Source organism: Dreissena polymorpha, chromosome 1 (genome assembly GCF_020536995.1).
Source record: "Dreissena polymorpha isolate Duluth1 chromosome 1, UMN_Dpol_1.0, whole genome shotgun sequence".
Classification (NCBI taxonomy): domain Eukaryota; kingdom Metazoa; phylum Mollusca; class Bivalvia; order Myida; family Dreissenidae; genus Dreissena; species Dreissena polymorpha.
Genome location: NC_068355.1, coordinates 141,500,112 through 141,514,368, shown reverse-complemented (window position 1 = coordinate 141,514,368; position 14,257 = coordinate 141,500,112). Strand labels below are relative to the sequence as shown.

The window sequence follows — 14,257 nt, the reverse complement described above, 5'->3', positions numbered from 1 at the left end:
GAAAGGGATGAGCTCGCCGGCAAGTTGATGCTATGTCTTCCCCGATCAAAACCAACAATCGCTCTATCCGTCCTTACTTAGGCGATATATCGAAGCAATGTTCTCATCTCTTAGGTTTTCGAGAACAATTCTCCCCCTAAAAAGCCGTAGCATTGGTAATTTTTCGTCTCCTGTCAGCGTGGATAACAAAAACGACCGCCATTACGTTAATTTACGGGTGCCCTTACCCAGTCGTATATTTATGTATGAAATTTATGTAATTTTAATTTACGATTTGCTTGATGAAACGCGATTTCATTGAAACATCGTAATTTATGTAAATCGTAATTTACAACTAGTCGTAAATCGTTGATGAAACGGCTCCCCGGGACCTATACATGTTTGTATAGGTCCCTGTAAAAACGCATTAAGGCTAAACTTAAGGGCATAAAATATTGAAAAATAAATCATAATTTAAGTGACAAGTGTTCGTTTTATCCGATATATTCATTCATCCACATTGCTCAGACACTCAATTATATTGGAAATTATTACGAATATCTGATAAGACTTGCATTATTTATTTTTATCTTTAAACTTCCATTTCATAAATGTTTTTTTTTTTATAAACGTCGTCAATTATTAATTTTGTATAGATTTCTCTATAGTTTGAAAAACATAATGGCAAATATTTCTCATGTGAGATAAAATGCAAATAATTAATAAAATATTCCCTTTTAATCAGTATGTTGGTTTATCGGTCAATAACAATATCACTTTGAACATTGAATTATTTAAAAGTTATAACAAACATTAAATGTTCTCCGAACAAATGATTCATAACACATATAACAGATTGATAGAAAGATATGAACAAATCAAGGTTGCTAGGTTGCCCGCCTAGAATGGTCTTGTTAGTATGGAAGTACTTGATTTATAAATTTATTAGCCTGTCTGTGTTGTAAAGACATAAAATATTTTATGAATGTCTCAAAGTGTAGAATTATTTTGCATTTAGTAAAAGAAAGGCAACATATAACCCTTAAGTGGCTGACGAGAACTTGTGGCTGAATACAACTAAAAAGAGGCATTATAATTCTTGAAAATAAAAGTAAACATCATTATATATGAATTTTCTGATAAAAAGTGTTATTTTAAGTGAATAGGGGAAATACATTTTCAAGAATAAACAATATAATTATAAATGTTTTGGCGAAGTGCATCATAGTATTATCATAGTACCAGTTTGGTCTAAAAATCCAGTAACATTTTTTAAATTTCATAACCCCTTGTTGCAAAAAAAATAATCATGAAAAATAGAATTTTCAGAGTAACCTATTAAAATAAAATAAAAATGCTTTATTAGACCCTAGATAATATTTTTGCAATCATCTTTTATCAATTACAAATGTTTAAACAAATTATTGTTTCATGCTACTCATGGTACCAGTTTTTTGTCAGAAAGAGTTATGTTTTTGTTGTTTAATTGTGTGAAGCTGTTGTTGTTCAATTGTGTGAAACTACGAAGATTGCTTATCTTAGGTATAAAATACGTCAACCATTTATACTTGGCGGAATAGTCGAGCAGGCTAATGCGTTTTTACTCCAGGACTAAGGGGGTCACTGGTTCGAGCCCTGCTGCGGACTACTTTTTTAAAAAGAATTTTATTCTGGATTTTTAACTGGAGCTTTTAATTTTCAATGTTTACATTTATCAATATAAAGCATTTAATGACAAACTTCAAAACATGTCAAAATCTGTGAAAAGGCCCCTTTAACATAATATCTACTCCTATAAATATGAGGTCAATATACATGGACTAAACGGTAAATTACGTCTAATTATTTGGACTATAATGATATCAACTACTTAAATAGAAAGAAGAAAGAATTCATACTTACCAGTAATTTGAGTAAAGAGTTTGTAATCAATGTTGTATTTCAGGACAGCTTGGTGATATGCAAATCCCATATGACATGTAGATATCGGGTATCATAGCCATTCAATAAGTCGCAAAATGCTCGAAAATTTCTAAAGCAAAATGTGACTTAAATTGATAACTAAAAATAACAGTATCATCAGTATGCCAGTTTTTCCTTGTCAAACTGTTGAGATCCAGAAAGTGCTTCATTCACATTGAATATATCTTTCGAATTCCATTTATTGTTGCATTACTAAATAGCGAAACAAGCCGATTTAAGCTGTAAGAAAGTTTTGACACGAGTGTTATCAAGTCTCTCATGGGCGAAGCCAGAGAAAGTGATCCATTCACATCGAATATATCCTTCGAATTCCATCCATTGTTGTCATTAGCGGAGATTTAGTGATTAAATATTTCATATATCATAAATGACAGCTTCTAAATAGCGAAACAAGCCAATTTATGAAGTAAGAAAGTTTTGACTCGAGACTCTCATGGGGGCGGCCATTGTTGAATGTTGAAACACGAACGACAACTCTGCTAGGAGAATGTTCCTACGCAGTGGCGAATGCCCAAGGGAAGTAACTGAATAATCGAGTTATCTCAATCGGACTAGCTCGGTCTTTACATAGGTCGCCATTGTGAAGAATTTTTTGATGGTTATCATACCTTAGACGATGCTGTTCCAGCATCGTCAAAAATGTAAATCGGAATAAATGCCCACGATGAGAAAGTATTGACCCATTTAAACTATAGAAAAAATATGTTAATTTACAACTTAAACATTGCAGTAGATGTCACGTTCATAAAAATATTTGTGACGGGTGGGAGAGTAGAGAAGCTACACGGTAATGTCAGTACATGGACATGAATAAACAATCAAATGGAAATACATTAGATGAAGCATTTAATGTCAAGCAAAAAATATTAAATATTTTTAATGCAGTTTGATTGAGAATTTAATACAATGTTCGTTGATACCAATACAGTTCTTATTATACATTTATTATTATATTTATGTTGTTATTCATTCTTTGTTATACTCACTGACTTTTCTTTAGCGCCAACGTAGATATAAGTTGACTTTTTCATCTTTGCAATCATAAATGGAGTTTATGTGAATCCTGTTTACAATTATGAGAGATTGTTAATCAATGTCATTTTCCTCTTTCATGTTTTTTTTTCAAAATATCACCAGTGTTGACAATTAAAGGTAAACTACATGGGTGTTTGCAGTTTTCGTGGTCGGCCGATTGGCCTACGTTAAAAAGTCGAACTTAATGTCCTGTGGCTGTAAGTAATATTAAATACGTTCAAAGAGCGAACAACTGAAATTAAGTGCCTTCAGCGCTTTGATTTTTCATGTTAATCGGCTTAGGGTTTTTAACCGAAGTCCCGAGGGTAAATAACCCTCATAAGTAAGAAAGATGGGAGAAGGATGGGAGAGTCCACTAGGCATAAATGCGTTAAACGTTTCGAGCAAGATTTATCAAGATAAGTAAAAACACATGTGGGTTCAATTTACATAGCGAACTAAGAGTTGATGACGAATTAACAAGAACATAAAATAGTGTGTTTAGGTGTGTGTTTTTTTATCTCGGCGTGCATAGGTGGTTAGCGTGTTGCTATGATATTAATTAGTAAAAACACCATTTGAATAAAAAGTTATCAATTTATAACGAAAAATTAACTTCTCTGAAAAAAACACTTTCACTATCAAATATGTATATAACAATTCTTTCAACTCAAAATGACCCGAAAACGGGGAGCATCGCTTTGAAAAGCCATAACTTCACTACTCGTGCAGCGATTTCCATGGTCTTATTAAACGCAGGAATAAATATCCTTTCTGGAAATGTAGATATCGTGTAGGTCACGCGAGGCGTGTATCGCGTTATTTCTTAAAATTTGACCCAGCATTTGTAAAAAAAATATTACAAGATATGTACATTTTCAGAAAAGAAATATTGTTTTTTTGAATCACTAAGCCTGAACCTGGGTAACAAAACTAGTAAACAGAATAATTGTTTGACATTTTATGTACCAATTGAACTAACGAAGGTGCCCTAATGACAATTCCGAAAATTTTAATAATGAAATATTGTTAATTTTGCGACGACGGAAATGGAGGATTTTATCAAAAGCGGTTTGTAAAAAGTATTTCAGAATGAACGAACAGCAAGCGCACCATGCCTTATTTGTGAAAGGCATTCGTAATCAATGTAACCGAAAAAAAGTACAGGCGACGCAACATTTTGGTATGATTCTAGAGGAGTGATTGTCTCTTAGAGCCTCATGCACACAATTAAACTGAACAAAAACATAAATAGAAGCACAGAGACAAAAGAATTAAAAATACGCTCTCAAATCGTATTAAAGTAATCATTTTTATGAATATTAAACCGCTTTAGTATGACAATTGATAATGTTGTTAGCATAAACTCACGACTAGTCTCCGAAGGACACGTTCGCCCCCAGATTCATTTTGTGCGTAACTTCACTTATGTCGAAAATATGCACCAGCATACTTAATTGTTGGTTCACAAGCTGTTTCGTATTTGTGTAAAATTTCGTGACTTCAGCGGCAATAATTTTAGTTAGGCGTGACACAAACTCAATTTCTTTTTTTTTTTGCTAAAAGCGGGTCATATATTGGTTATTTAGTAAAATGCATGTGCGGAAATTTACGTTCTGGTTGATATTTTTGTAAAGTGTCATTCCATAATTGTAGAAATATTTCTTTCAAGTTCTTAGTTTAAAATATCAATTTTGGCTTAAAATGGGTAATTTTGAGAGGAGCATTAATCGAAATATCCATGTGCGAAAGCTCACACACTGACTAATATGTTCGTCAAATTTGTTAAATTTATTCACTATAGAAAAAAAATAGCTTTCGCAGTGCGCGCGACACCAAAATCCGAAAAATGAACGGACGAACAGGCAATGGCAAGTCTCTATGGCCCTATATAAGTTATGATGGATCCGAAGGCTTTGAGCGATATTTGATTAAGAAGTCTTTATTCAAATCATAAACAACATACAATTACATGCATAAAATAAGTCTTTGTCGTAAAAATGACGTAATGTGATGTCTTAACAGTTAAGATTTTTTGTGAATTTATTCAAAATGATTTGCGTCGCAATTTGACAAGCATCATCCTATAATTCATATACACAGTCATACTTAATTTCAATAAAATCTGCCCAAACAGTGTTCTTATGTGGCTCCAGACACACAAGTGTGATTAGTTTCAAGTAAAAAAGGCTATAACTCCGTTACATGCCAATGAACTGCGACTGCATTTGACGTGCATCATCCTCTTATCCATGGATATGGGTGGAATGACGCGCGGACGAACAACGCTTTAACAATAGCAACCCGCATACGGTGAGGAATACTTGGTTAAATAAAAAATCAACTAGTTGTACAAAGCTTCTTTTCTATTTTTTTAAGCCTAGCTTAATCATACTATTCACTATACCACTGTTTCTTTACTTCAAATATTGAAACGACAACAACTATATTAGCCTACTTAAAATCACTAAAATTATAGCGTGCACTTTGCTGTCATCAGAGGGGGTAATCACGCGATTATCAAGATAGCGACGTCTATGCCGAGGCAGGTATTTTTTGCCGTTGTATACCCTTTATAACTAGTATTATTTTTTTAATTCCGCTCACTTTCCAGCCATATTAGCAAAAAGTTACTGACGTTTATTTCATAGTAATATTCGCTCTATATCTCGACTTAATTCGCTGCGAAATTTCTAAGCGGAATGACCTAATTAGGGCTCCGCTAAGAAAAAATGCAGGGAGTAAAGTCAATATATAAAGCGAATTTAAATACAAAATAAAGGCTTCTCACATGTTTACTGATATGGCTGGAAAGCGTGCGTCATTTACAAAAAATCTACAACAGTAATAAAGGGTATAAAACGGCGAAAAATAACTTTCTCGGCATGGACGTCGCCATAATGCCTATCACATGATTACCCCCTATGTGATTACCCCTTCTCACAAAAGAATACTTCCAGATCCGGAAGGATTTTATTTTTATTGTTTAAGTTTTATATTATGGAAAGTTGTATCATTTTCTTTCATATTTTGAAAAATTTAGGTTCAAAATAAAAAACAACTTTTAAATTAAGAAAAAGAACAGTAAAAAAAACAACGAGAAAAATATTGTACCACGTGGCTCGGCTATAATAACGTGGTTGGTGATAACGGCAGGTATTTGATCCAGATATGGTGGTTCCAGTCAAATCTCTGCGCGGGGGTTGATTTTTAAACGCGTGCGTAAAATCAGGATTAATATTTATTAAAGGGGCATTTAATTTTGCTAACCGGAATTTCGTTTTTAAACATAAAATTACTTGCAAAGTTCTGATCATGATAGTGAATGTTTTGATAAGAGAAAATGACATTGTTGTTTGTAAGAAAGACAACATAAACCGCATGACGAACATTCATGTCAAGTACTTGTATATTAATGATTTTTCGGCATAGCTGTATAAGCCAGCTTTTTACCTTACCTGACCTTTGTAAGTGTCCAATAAAATTCAAATAAAATTTCCCGCGGCTAGACACGAATGAATACACTTCATTTAGTCCGTTGGCTGATTTGAGAATACCACCAGAACATTGGAAACATGAACGCGTCTTTGTAACACTGTTTTACTGCGTGTTTAGCATGATTTTTTTTATCTCTAATGAAAAGGCTTGATAGATAGAACAGTTTTACACTAAACACTCGACAGCAATACAGTTTGTGCGTGCACCTATTATTTTCAGAGGATTGCCAGCGCTAGAGCGTTTGTACTTAAAGGCTATGTTCTCATATTTAGTAATTTCTTTCATATTCCTGTCTGTGTACTAGTATATTTAAGTTCATAAAAGTATCGTTTTTCCCTATCCTGATATTCGTTTTGGCCAAACCATTTTAAATTGTTTTCGAAATTAAACATTTAACATGTAAAAGTATCAAGTTTAAACAAGCCGTCGTTCCAGCAGTGGAAGCGTGGCCTCACTTTAATGCATCGCACTCCAACCCGCAAGGTATCAGTGTCAGTTCGCGGCCAGTAAAACAATCGTTATATAATATAGACGCTATCGCGTGAACTAAGTGAACTGGAATTTTCTTTAGACCAGAAATATGTTAAATGAAGATATTCAGCGATATAATTATGGTATGTCAATAATAGATTCTTAATGTGTTTTCAACAATACCATGATATATATTATTTTGATTAATTTAACACGAATTATTCCACCATATTGACTAATGTATTAAGCATGAGCGCGATGATTCTCGATACTGTTAATAATCGAATCAAATAGCAATGCCCGACAAACCACTAAAACAGGTTTGTTCGAAGAACGCGCGTATAAATATTTAAAATATGTACGGATACTTCGCGTGTGGCCGGCTGACTCATATGTTTTAATTTCACTTCCATTCTTCTTTTGGTTTTCTGTTTTGTATCTATAGGTTTATGACCAGCAATATGTAATAATGTTAAATAAGCCGCGAAAACTCCGCGTAACATCCCGTACTGCGTGTGATGCAGCTAAGAACTGCACAGAAAAAGACATTCGCTATCTCTGATCTCATTCATTGATCTCTTTACCTTTCACCAACTCCTACCACAATCAACGCTGTATATCTTTTTTTAAAGATATTTCTTGTTTCTATTAATATGCTCTTCATGGTCAATTTTCATTAGTTAATAGTGAAACACTCGTTGGAATGAAAATATAAAACTTGTTTGAAAAGGGGGGCCATACACATAGGAACATATAGAAACTACTGTGTATTAATAGGTACTTGTTGAAGAGGATAAAACTATTCTGTATAATGCGAGTTAATTGAATTTGTGGCGTTTATTGCCAGAAACACTCACATAAGGTTATCTAGTGAAGGAGCTGTGTGTACATGTTTGCAAATTAAATAACATGTGACTTACGCCGAGCATGCGCAACACGCGTGTTCATACCAGTTAAAACAAGTTCATATTGCTTCCATATAATATTGGTTCGTGTAATATGTTTTCCAAAAAACACACACTTGTGTTCAGTTTAAAACTTCAACATCAAAACTGTTGCAACGGAGCTCGTTTTAGAGATTTTATAGAGACGCGGTTGTGTAAAAGAATATTATAAATTAATGTCGAATTTTCCTTTCATTTTAAGGTCTGAAATCAACGACAGTAAAGTTGTACACGTTAAATACTTCGTCAATACTTCTTAATCTGTTTAATAATACTTACTACATGTATGTCTAAGATAGTTCATTTGTAGAGCTCTGGAACTGCGTAAAGGAACGAAGCACTTGTAATACGATTTTAAAATTCAACATTCATTTATTCAACAAACCTTCGACTAACAAGTTTAACTTGCAATATCCTTATTGAAATGTTGTTATAAAATGCGTTCTATGCACATAACGCGATTATTCGATTTTATGATACATCGATACCCAAAAGGCTTTTATATAGAAAACCACCGCTGGATCTATGCGTAGGATTGTCAATGTCGTTAACGCCATAATCTGCATAAAAGATGAATTTGACAACAACAAATATATAACCGACGTTTTCAAACTAATAACGTGGACGTGTTTGCGGATTGAGGACAGTGGTTCATGCGCTTCTCACATAGGCGACCAGGGTTCAGACGCAAATTCTAGCGGGGTTTCTTTTGGGTACTGCTACTTCCCCCACAGCTGAATACCACACAATAATATCTTTCAGTTAAACCTTAATAACTTGAAATTGCAGCTGGATTTTAACTTTTCGTCCAAAGGTTCGTGAGTCTCTTATGTAAATGAGGTAGGAGTGCTGGGAAACACTTCGGGACCTCACATAATGCAGCCTCAGGCGCGGAGGACATTATAAACTTGATGTTGACTTGTCAAAACACAGTCCTATTATGACAAAAAGTCGTTATATCTTGTCCAAATCTTGTTCAAGTCAACACCACATTTGGACAAGATAATATGACGGTTTGACAAGTCAACAAAACTGTATTTTGACAAGCCAGCGCAAGATTTGGACAATATCCGAGATAATTGAATATGGGGAATTAGTGTTCATTTTTCAACCTCTTTACGAGTTTAAGAACACACAGAAAGAAAAGGTATCTGCATTTAAATGATATTAATTCAAAACATAGAAAACACGTATAGTCGATCCTACATAGCATACACACGATAATACACACATGCAAGCACGTACACCATTTTCCCACACAAGTAGATTATCAGATCCATTATTTTGTTCATAGGCTGTTATTTATCTGCTCTTTGATTATTAATTGTTTACTATTTTTTATTTTCTCGCATGTATTTCCTATTATGAATTCAAAAACACGATGACCTGAATTATACTTACATGTAATTGAATAAAATATGTGTTGTGTTCTATTCTGTTCATAAATAAATTGGTGCATTGTTACGGTTAATAATATACACAGGTATAATTATATACCATCGATTACATACATAATGTTTTAATTATGTATCATATTTACAATGCAAACATTTTTTGCCGTATGCGAACCATAGATAACAATAATAACTAAAATGACGCAATGCAAAAAACTTACTGTTATTCTCTATAAACAACAGGCTCCTTACCAAACACTAATGTCAAGAACAGCTTTTGCTGATGTTAAACAAGCAAGATAGGTAGAAAAATAAAGTGTATAAGACGCTTTCCGCACCCATACTCAATATATACCATTAGGTACACGAGACCAAGGAGGGTACGGTGGTTCCATTTTCCTATTTTCCTTACCCTTATTGCTATTGGAATAAAGAACAATGAGCAGTTCATTATTCCTTATTCAAGCTGAACAAATTAATGTTTTTATAAAAGCTTTATTAAGGAAAAAAATAGCATTCGAAAGTAAATCAAAGCAAATAACTACACGTATAATACATTTACTAAGTACTACTATTTACTATTTACTTGACTACTAACTTCACGTAAAACAATCCTAAACCTATTACACGAACAAACAATCGTGAATGGATTTAAGATTGATATCAATGTCTTGAAGAGCGTTTACTCATTTGAGATCAAAATTAAACATATGGATTTTTTTGCGGTTGACCCTGTATAAAACATACGACGTTTATTTCAGTTTTAAGTAATTAGCTCAAAGGTGACATAAACATTGATTTCAATATTTACTCGCATACTGGTATGCGAATGCGATGCATTTGACGGTACAATGTATTTTAATTTTTGTTAACATCTGATTATTTTACATTCAAAATGATGTTTTTACTTGCTTATATCATAGCCACACGCAAACCACCCGTGTGCAAATGTAGTGCATGATGTGATTTCTGTAGATGTGATCAATGTATGCATGCATTGTATTCCTCTTAAATGTGAAAACGAGGAAAAGAAACTTGCTAAAATGTTTCTACTTAACAACGTATTCACACGAGTAAACTCAATAGCATGAAAAGGTTAATAAAATATCAAGGTTAATCACAGATATTATGAGATAATGGACATTTCCATAAAACGGTTAAAAACACTACCTTTGATAAACTATCATAACCTATATCACGCTTTATTAATGTGGTTGAAATAACACAGATTTTATAATAAAATATACTCATTTTAATGACGTATTTTGAGATCGGCAATATACGTGCTAGTAAGACTTGGGGGGAAAAATACATTTAAGTAATTGACTAAACAAATGATAGCTTACCAATTTGCTAACCCTAAGATTACTTATTGTATATATAATTCAAATCTGACAATTTTAGTAAAATAAACAATGAATAAACTGCTAACACACGACAAATACCACTATTTAAATGACATAAGGAATCGTGTCAATGCGTTCCCTTGCATCTGTTAATCATGCATGATGCTCATTTCATATGGCGGTCCAGTTGAAATTTAAACGCAAATTTCGTTCAACCCGTTGGCCATTAGTGTGGTAAATGAAAAGTGCGCTTGGCTGACAAATTCTGTTGATTGACTCCTTTATGCCGTTGCAGCCAATATAAGTTCTTGAAGATTTTCACAGTCGGTACCCATATTAGTGTTTGGTTCATGTGTTGTATGTGCCGTTTTAACCCGTCTCTGTTAAATAATTATTTTTGGTATATTCACCATTTAAACTCATGTGGTTCATAAATGGAAAGTGGTGTCTAATCCCTCTGTTATTTTAAATAATAACTAATAAGGCAACTTAACATGCATTCATTTTCGCCAGGCCCAGTTTAACCACTAGGCGAACTAGGCGGTCGCATAGGGCGGCAAATTTATGGGGCGGCAGTGCAGCACTATGAGCTACGTAAAAATATGAATATAAACAAACAATCTCCACGAAGAGTTGTCGGAACAAAGGAACATGCTATAACATGTAACCCTCATGTAACCTTACTTACTTTCACTTGTTAAACCTTTTTTAGATCGTATACAGAATTCTATCCTCCAAAGCAAGATGTAATTTTTTAAACTGAACTCCAAATATAAACGCTACAAATCGGTATAAAGTACGAACACGTCAACCGTAAATCTAGATTCTTAAACTCCAAAACGGTATGATATTTGCAAAAGTGAAAGTTATAATCCGCCGGGCTGCCCAAATCAGAAGAAAATCTTAATATATACATGTATTTTTATATATCTGAAAACTACGTAACGTAGGCTTTCTAATGACATATAATCTGTCAAAATCGGCCGAGATATAAAACTCTAATTTAAAAAAGACGTTAGTGGGTACATCAAAATGTCTAAACTTGGCGATTCGATGTTCGCTAATTATAAAAGTTCGATGTTTACCGGTCACGTGACTCAGTTACGACACGGTTTAATGCGCGGTGGTAAAACATAACATGTTTATTTCTTGTGTTTAACTCGCTATAAATCCATTAATATCAACGAGAATATACTTAAAGTTTTATTTTTTTAAAGAGGAATGAATAAGCAGCGAGATAACGTATAAACCAATAAAATCGGATGATTAATTTTTGCATAAGATTGAATTTACTACAGTAATGGTCAAATACTTGATTCATCTCGTATCAATATACGCTCCGTGGTTGCTGTTATTCCTTGTAAACGAATTAGTTGCTTTGCGATGGAGTGCCTACTTTATAAAGTAAGCATTCATTCAATTGATGAGCAATGTACCAGAACGTTCAATATATATACTCTCTGAAATCCAATGAGTACACGATCAGCATTTCAATCGTGCGCCAAACTATATAAAAAAAGTCACATCGAAGTCTTCAAAAATTAATTTAAATGAACAGTTCGTTGAAACAGTACGAAAGCTATTCAAATAATGCGCCATTTAGGAAATGTTTATTCGTTATATGTTGAGAAATGGAAGAAATTAAATGCGTGCGCTTGTTTGAAGCTTATCTTTGCATTTTTTGTTATTATTTTTGTGACTTACTTATTGTCAATATTTAGTTACTTGCTTAACGAGTTTGTATTTCAAAGCAATATATACATAACGGAATGTGACCGCTGTCGTGGCGCAGCTACGGAGTCATCTCAGATCGCCAGCTTTCCTCGCCATATTCACCAGGTGTACTACCCTCAAGATGGCAGCAGTGAACTTCCGGTGCGATTGCAGAAGACGCAGCGATCATGTCGAGTGCAGAACCCGGATTATGCGTACACGTTATGGGATGAACAGCGTGTATTAAAACTGATCAACGAAGACTACCCGGAGCTATTGAACCTCTATCTTAGCTATGAGAAATGGATATGGAGGGTGGACATGGCACGGTATCTCTTCATATATCACTATGGAGGCTTCTACTTAGACATGGACATGGAATGCATACAAGGGTAAATATTATTATTTTATTACCATATAATTAAGTTATATTTTATTGAATTTTGGTAAATTATCTGTAATTAAATGTATGACTACAACGCACAAATGGTAATGACAGTAAATGATAGTCATAATATCAAGAACAAGAACTTCGCAGTAAGATCCGTGACATTATCTTTCTTTTTACCTAGCGATAAATTTAATTTTAATAAAGACTGGAAGCAATCAGGGAGGGAGCCGAGCGGAATCGAAGTACCGTCGTCGTTCGGATGACCGACCCCGTTGGCTTCTCCAACGATTTCTTCGCCGCCACGCCGCGTCACCCATTTATGTGGAGCGTTATGACGGCACTTCCGCATGCCAAGCGGTGGTTCGTCTTCCCTTACGCCACCAACATGTTCTCCATAGGTACTGACTATCCTGCATACCGATCATGTATATCTTAAAAATAAGCAATTGAAGCTAGCATTTATTATTAAAGAAACACTAACGAACGACAAAATGTTGATAAAATACTTTCACATTCAGCTGCAATTCACAATCATAATCCTTGAGTTTCGTAGCTAAATTTGCAGAATAAGAGACCTTCGAAGTAGTTGATCGTCACCTCCTTGTGTAACAATTGTAAATTTAGTTACCAATTGTTACTGATTAAAAGATTTACCTTTGACAACTGTACAACGTTTTCAGGAACGACGTTTTTCTGGGGCCGGTATTTGAACTACCCTCGAAAGTCCGAGTTCTACATTCTGCCTCACTACCGTGACTATATTGTGCATTACCACGACAGCTCCTGGCACCACTGGGACGGGAAGGTGGTCTGGTACTTCTTCAATCACGCGTTTCTGTTCTGGACACTTCTAGCCATAATATTTATATGCATCGGTGTTATTTACAGATATTTTCTAAAAGTAGAGTCTACTATAAACGTGGTGAAGAGTTTAAGTCATGTGTGATCCAATGCTTGTACTTGTGCTGAATGTTTAGCATCGGTGTTGTATATACACGCGGTTGAGTTTTATAATGCATGTATGTGAATCAGTCTATTACACAAATCATTATTTTAACTGTCAAATAAAAGAAAGTTTATAAACTTCCTTTTGATTTTTGAAAATAATGATATGATTTAAAACACGATACAAGAATACAATCTACAAAACTCACAATACTTAATGGCAACTGTTGAGCTAAACACGTATTTGACCATAGTCATCGATCCCCCCCCCCCCCCCTTCCCTTCACATAATTTAAATATATGAACAACATGTGAACTCGTAAGATTGGATGGACACTAACTAAACTAAAGAAAAAGTTAATCGATCGAACGGAAGCATTAACTGGCCATACTAAATATTGTATTTACCCGTCTATATTACGTGCGTGCGCGGTAGTTAATAAGTGCGCACTTGAAAGCTATGACGTGCCCATACGCAAACGTTGTTTCGTGCGAACTCGATAGTCATGACGCGAGCACACGATACATATCATATGGGCACGCATAAATTAGCCAGTGAAACTTGCGAAATGCCCTTCA

At 34.3% G+C, this 14,257-nt stretch overlaps 1 protein-coding gene across 1 annotated transcript; it reads left to right on the top strand.

Moving 5' to 3' along the window:
• Nucleotides 1–12,183: 12,183 nt before the first annotated feature.
• On the top strand, nucleotides 12,184–13,798 carry LOC127853029 (uncharacterized). The gene is made up of 3 exons (XM_052387160.1): nucleotides 12,184–12,734; nucleotides 12,938–13,131; nucleotides 13,414–13,798. The coding sequence occupies exons 1-3, from the start codon at nucleotides 12,220–12,222 to the stop codon at nucleotides 13,677–13,679; spliced, it is 975 nt and encodes a 324-aa protein (XP_052243120.1). The 5' UTR covers nucleotides 12,184–12,219; the 3' UTR covers nucleotides 13,680–13,798.
• The last annotated feature ends 459 nt before the right edge of the window (nucleotides 13,799–14,257 follow it).

Coding starts and splice junctions, on each gene's coding strand:
- LOC127853029 (XM_052387160.1), top strand. CDS start 12,220: ATGCGCCATTTAGGAAATGTTTATTCGTTATATGTTGAGAAATGGAAG. Junction 12,735..12,937: donor GACATGGAATGCATACAAGG/GTAAATATTATT, acceptor ATTTTAATAAAG/ACTGGAAGCAATCAGGGAGG. Junction 13,132..13,413: donor CACCAACATGTTCTCCATAG/GTACTGACTATC, acceptor CAACGTTTTCAG/GAACGACGTTTTTCTGGGGC.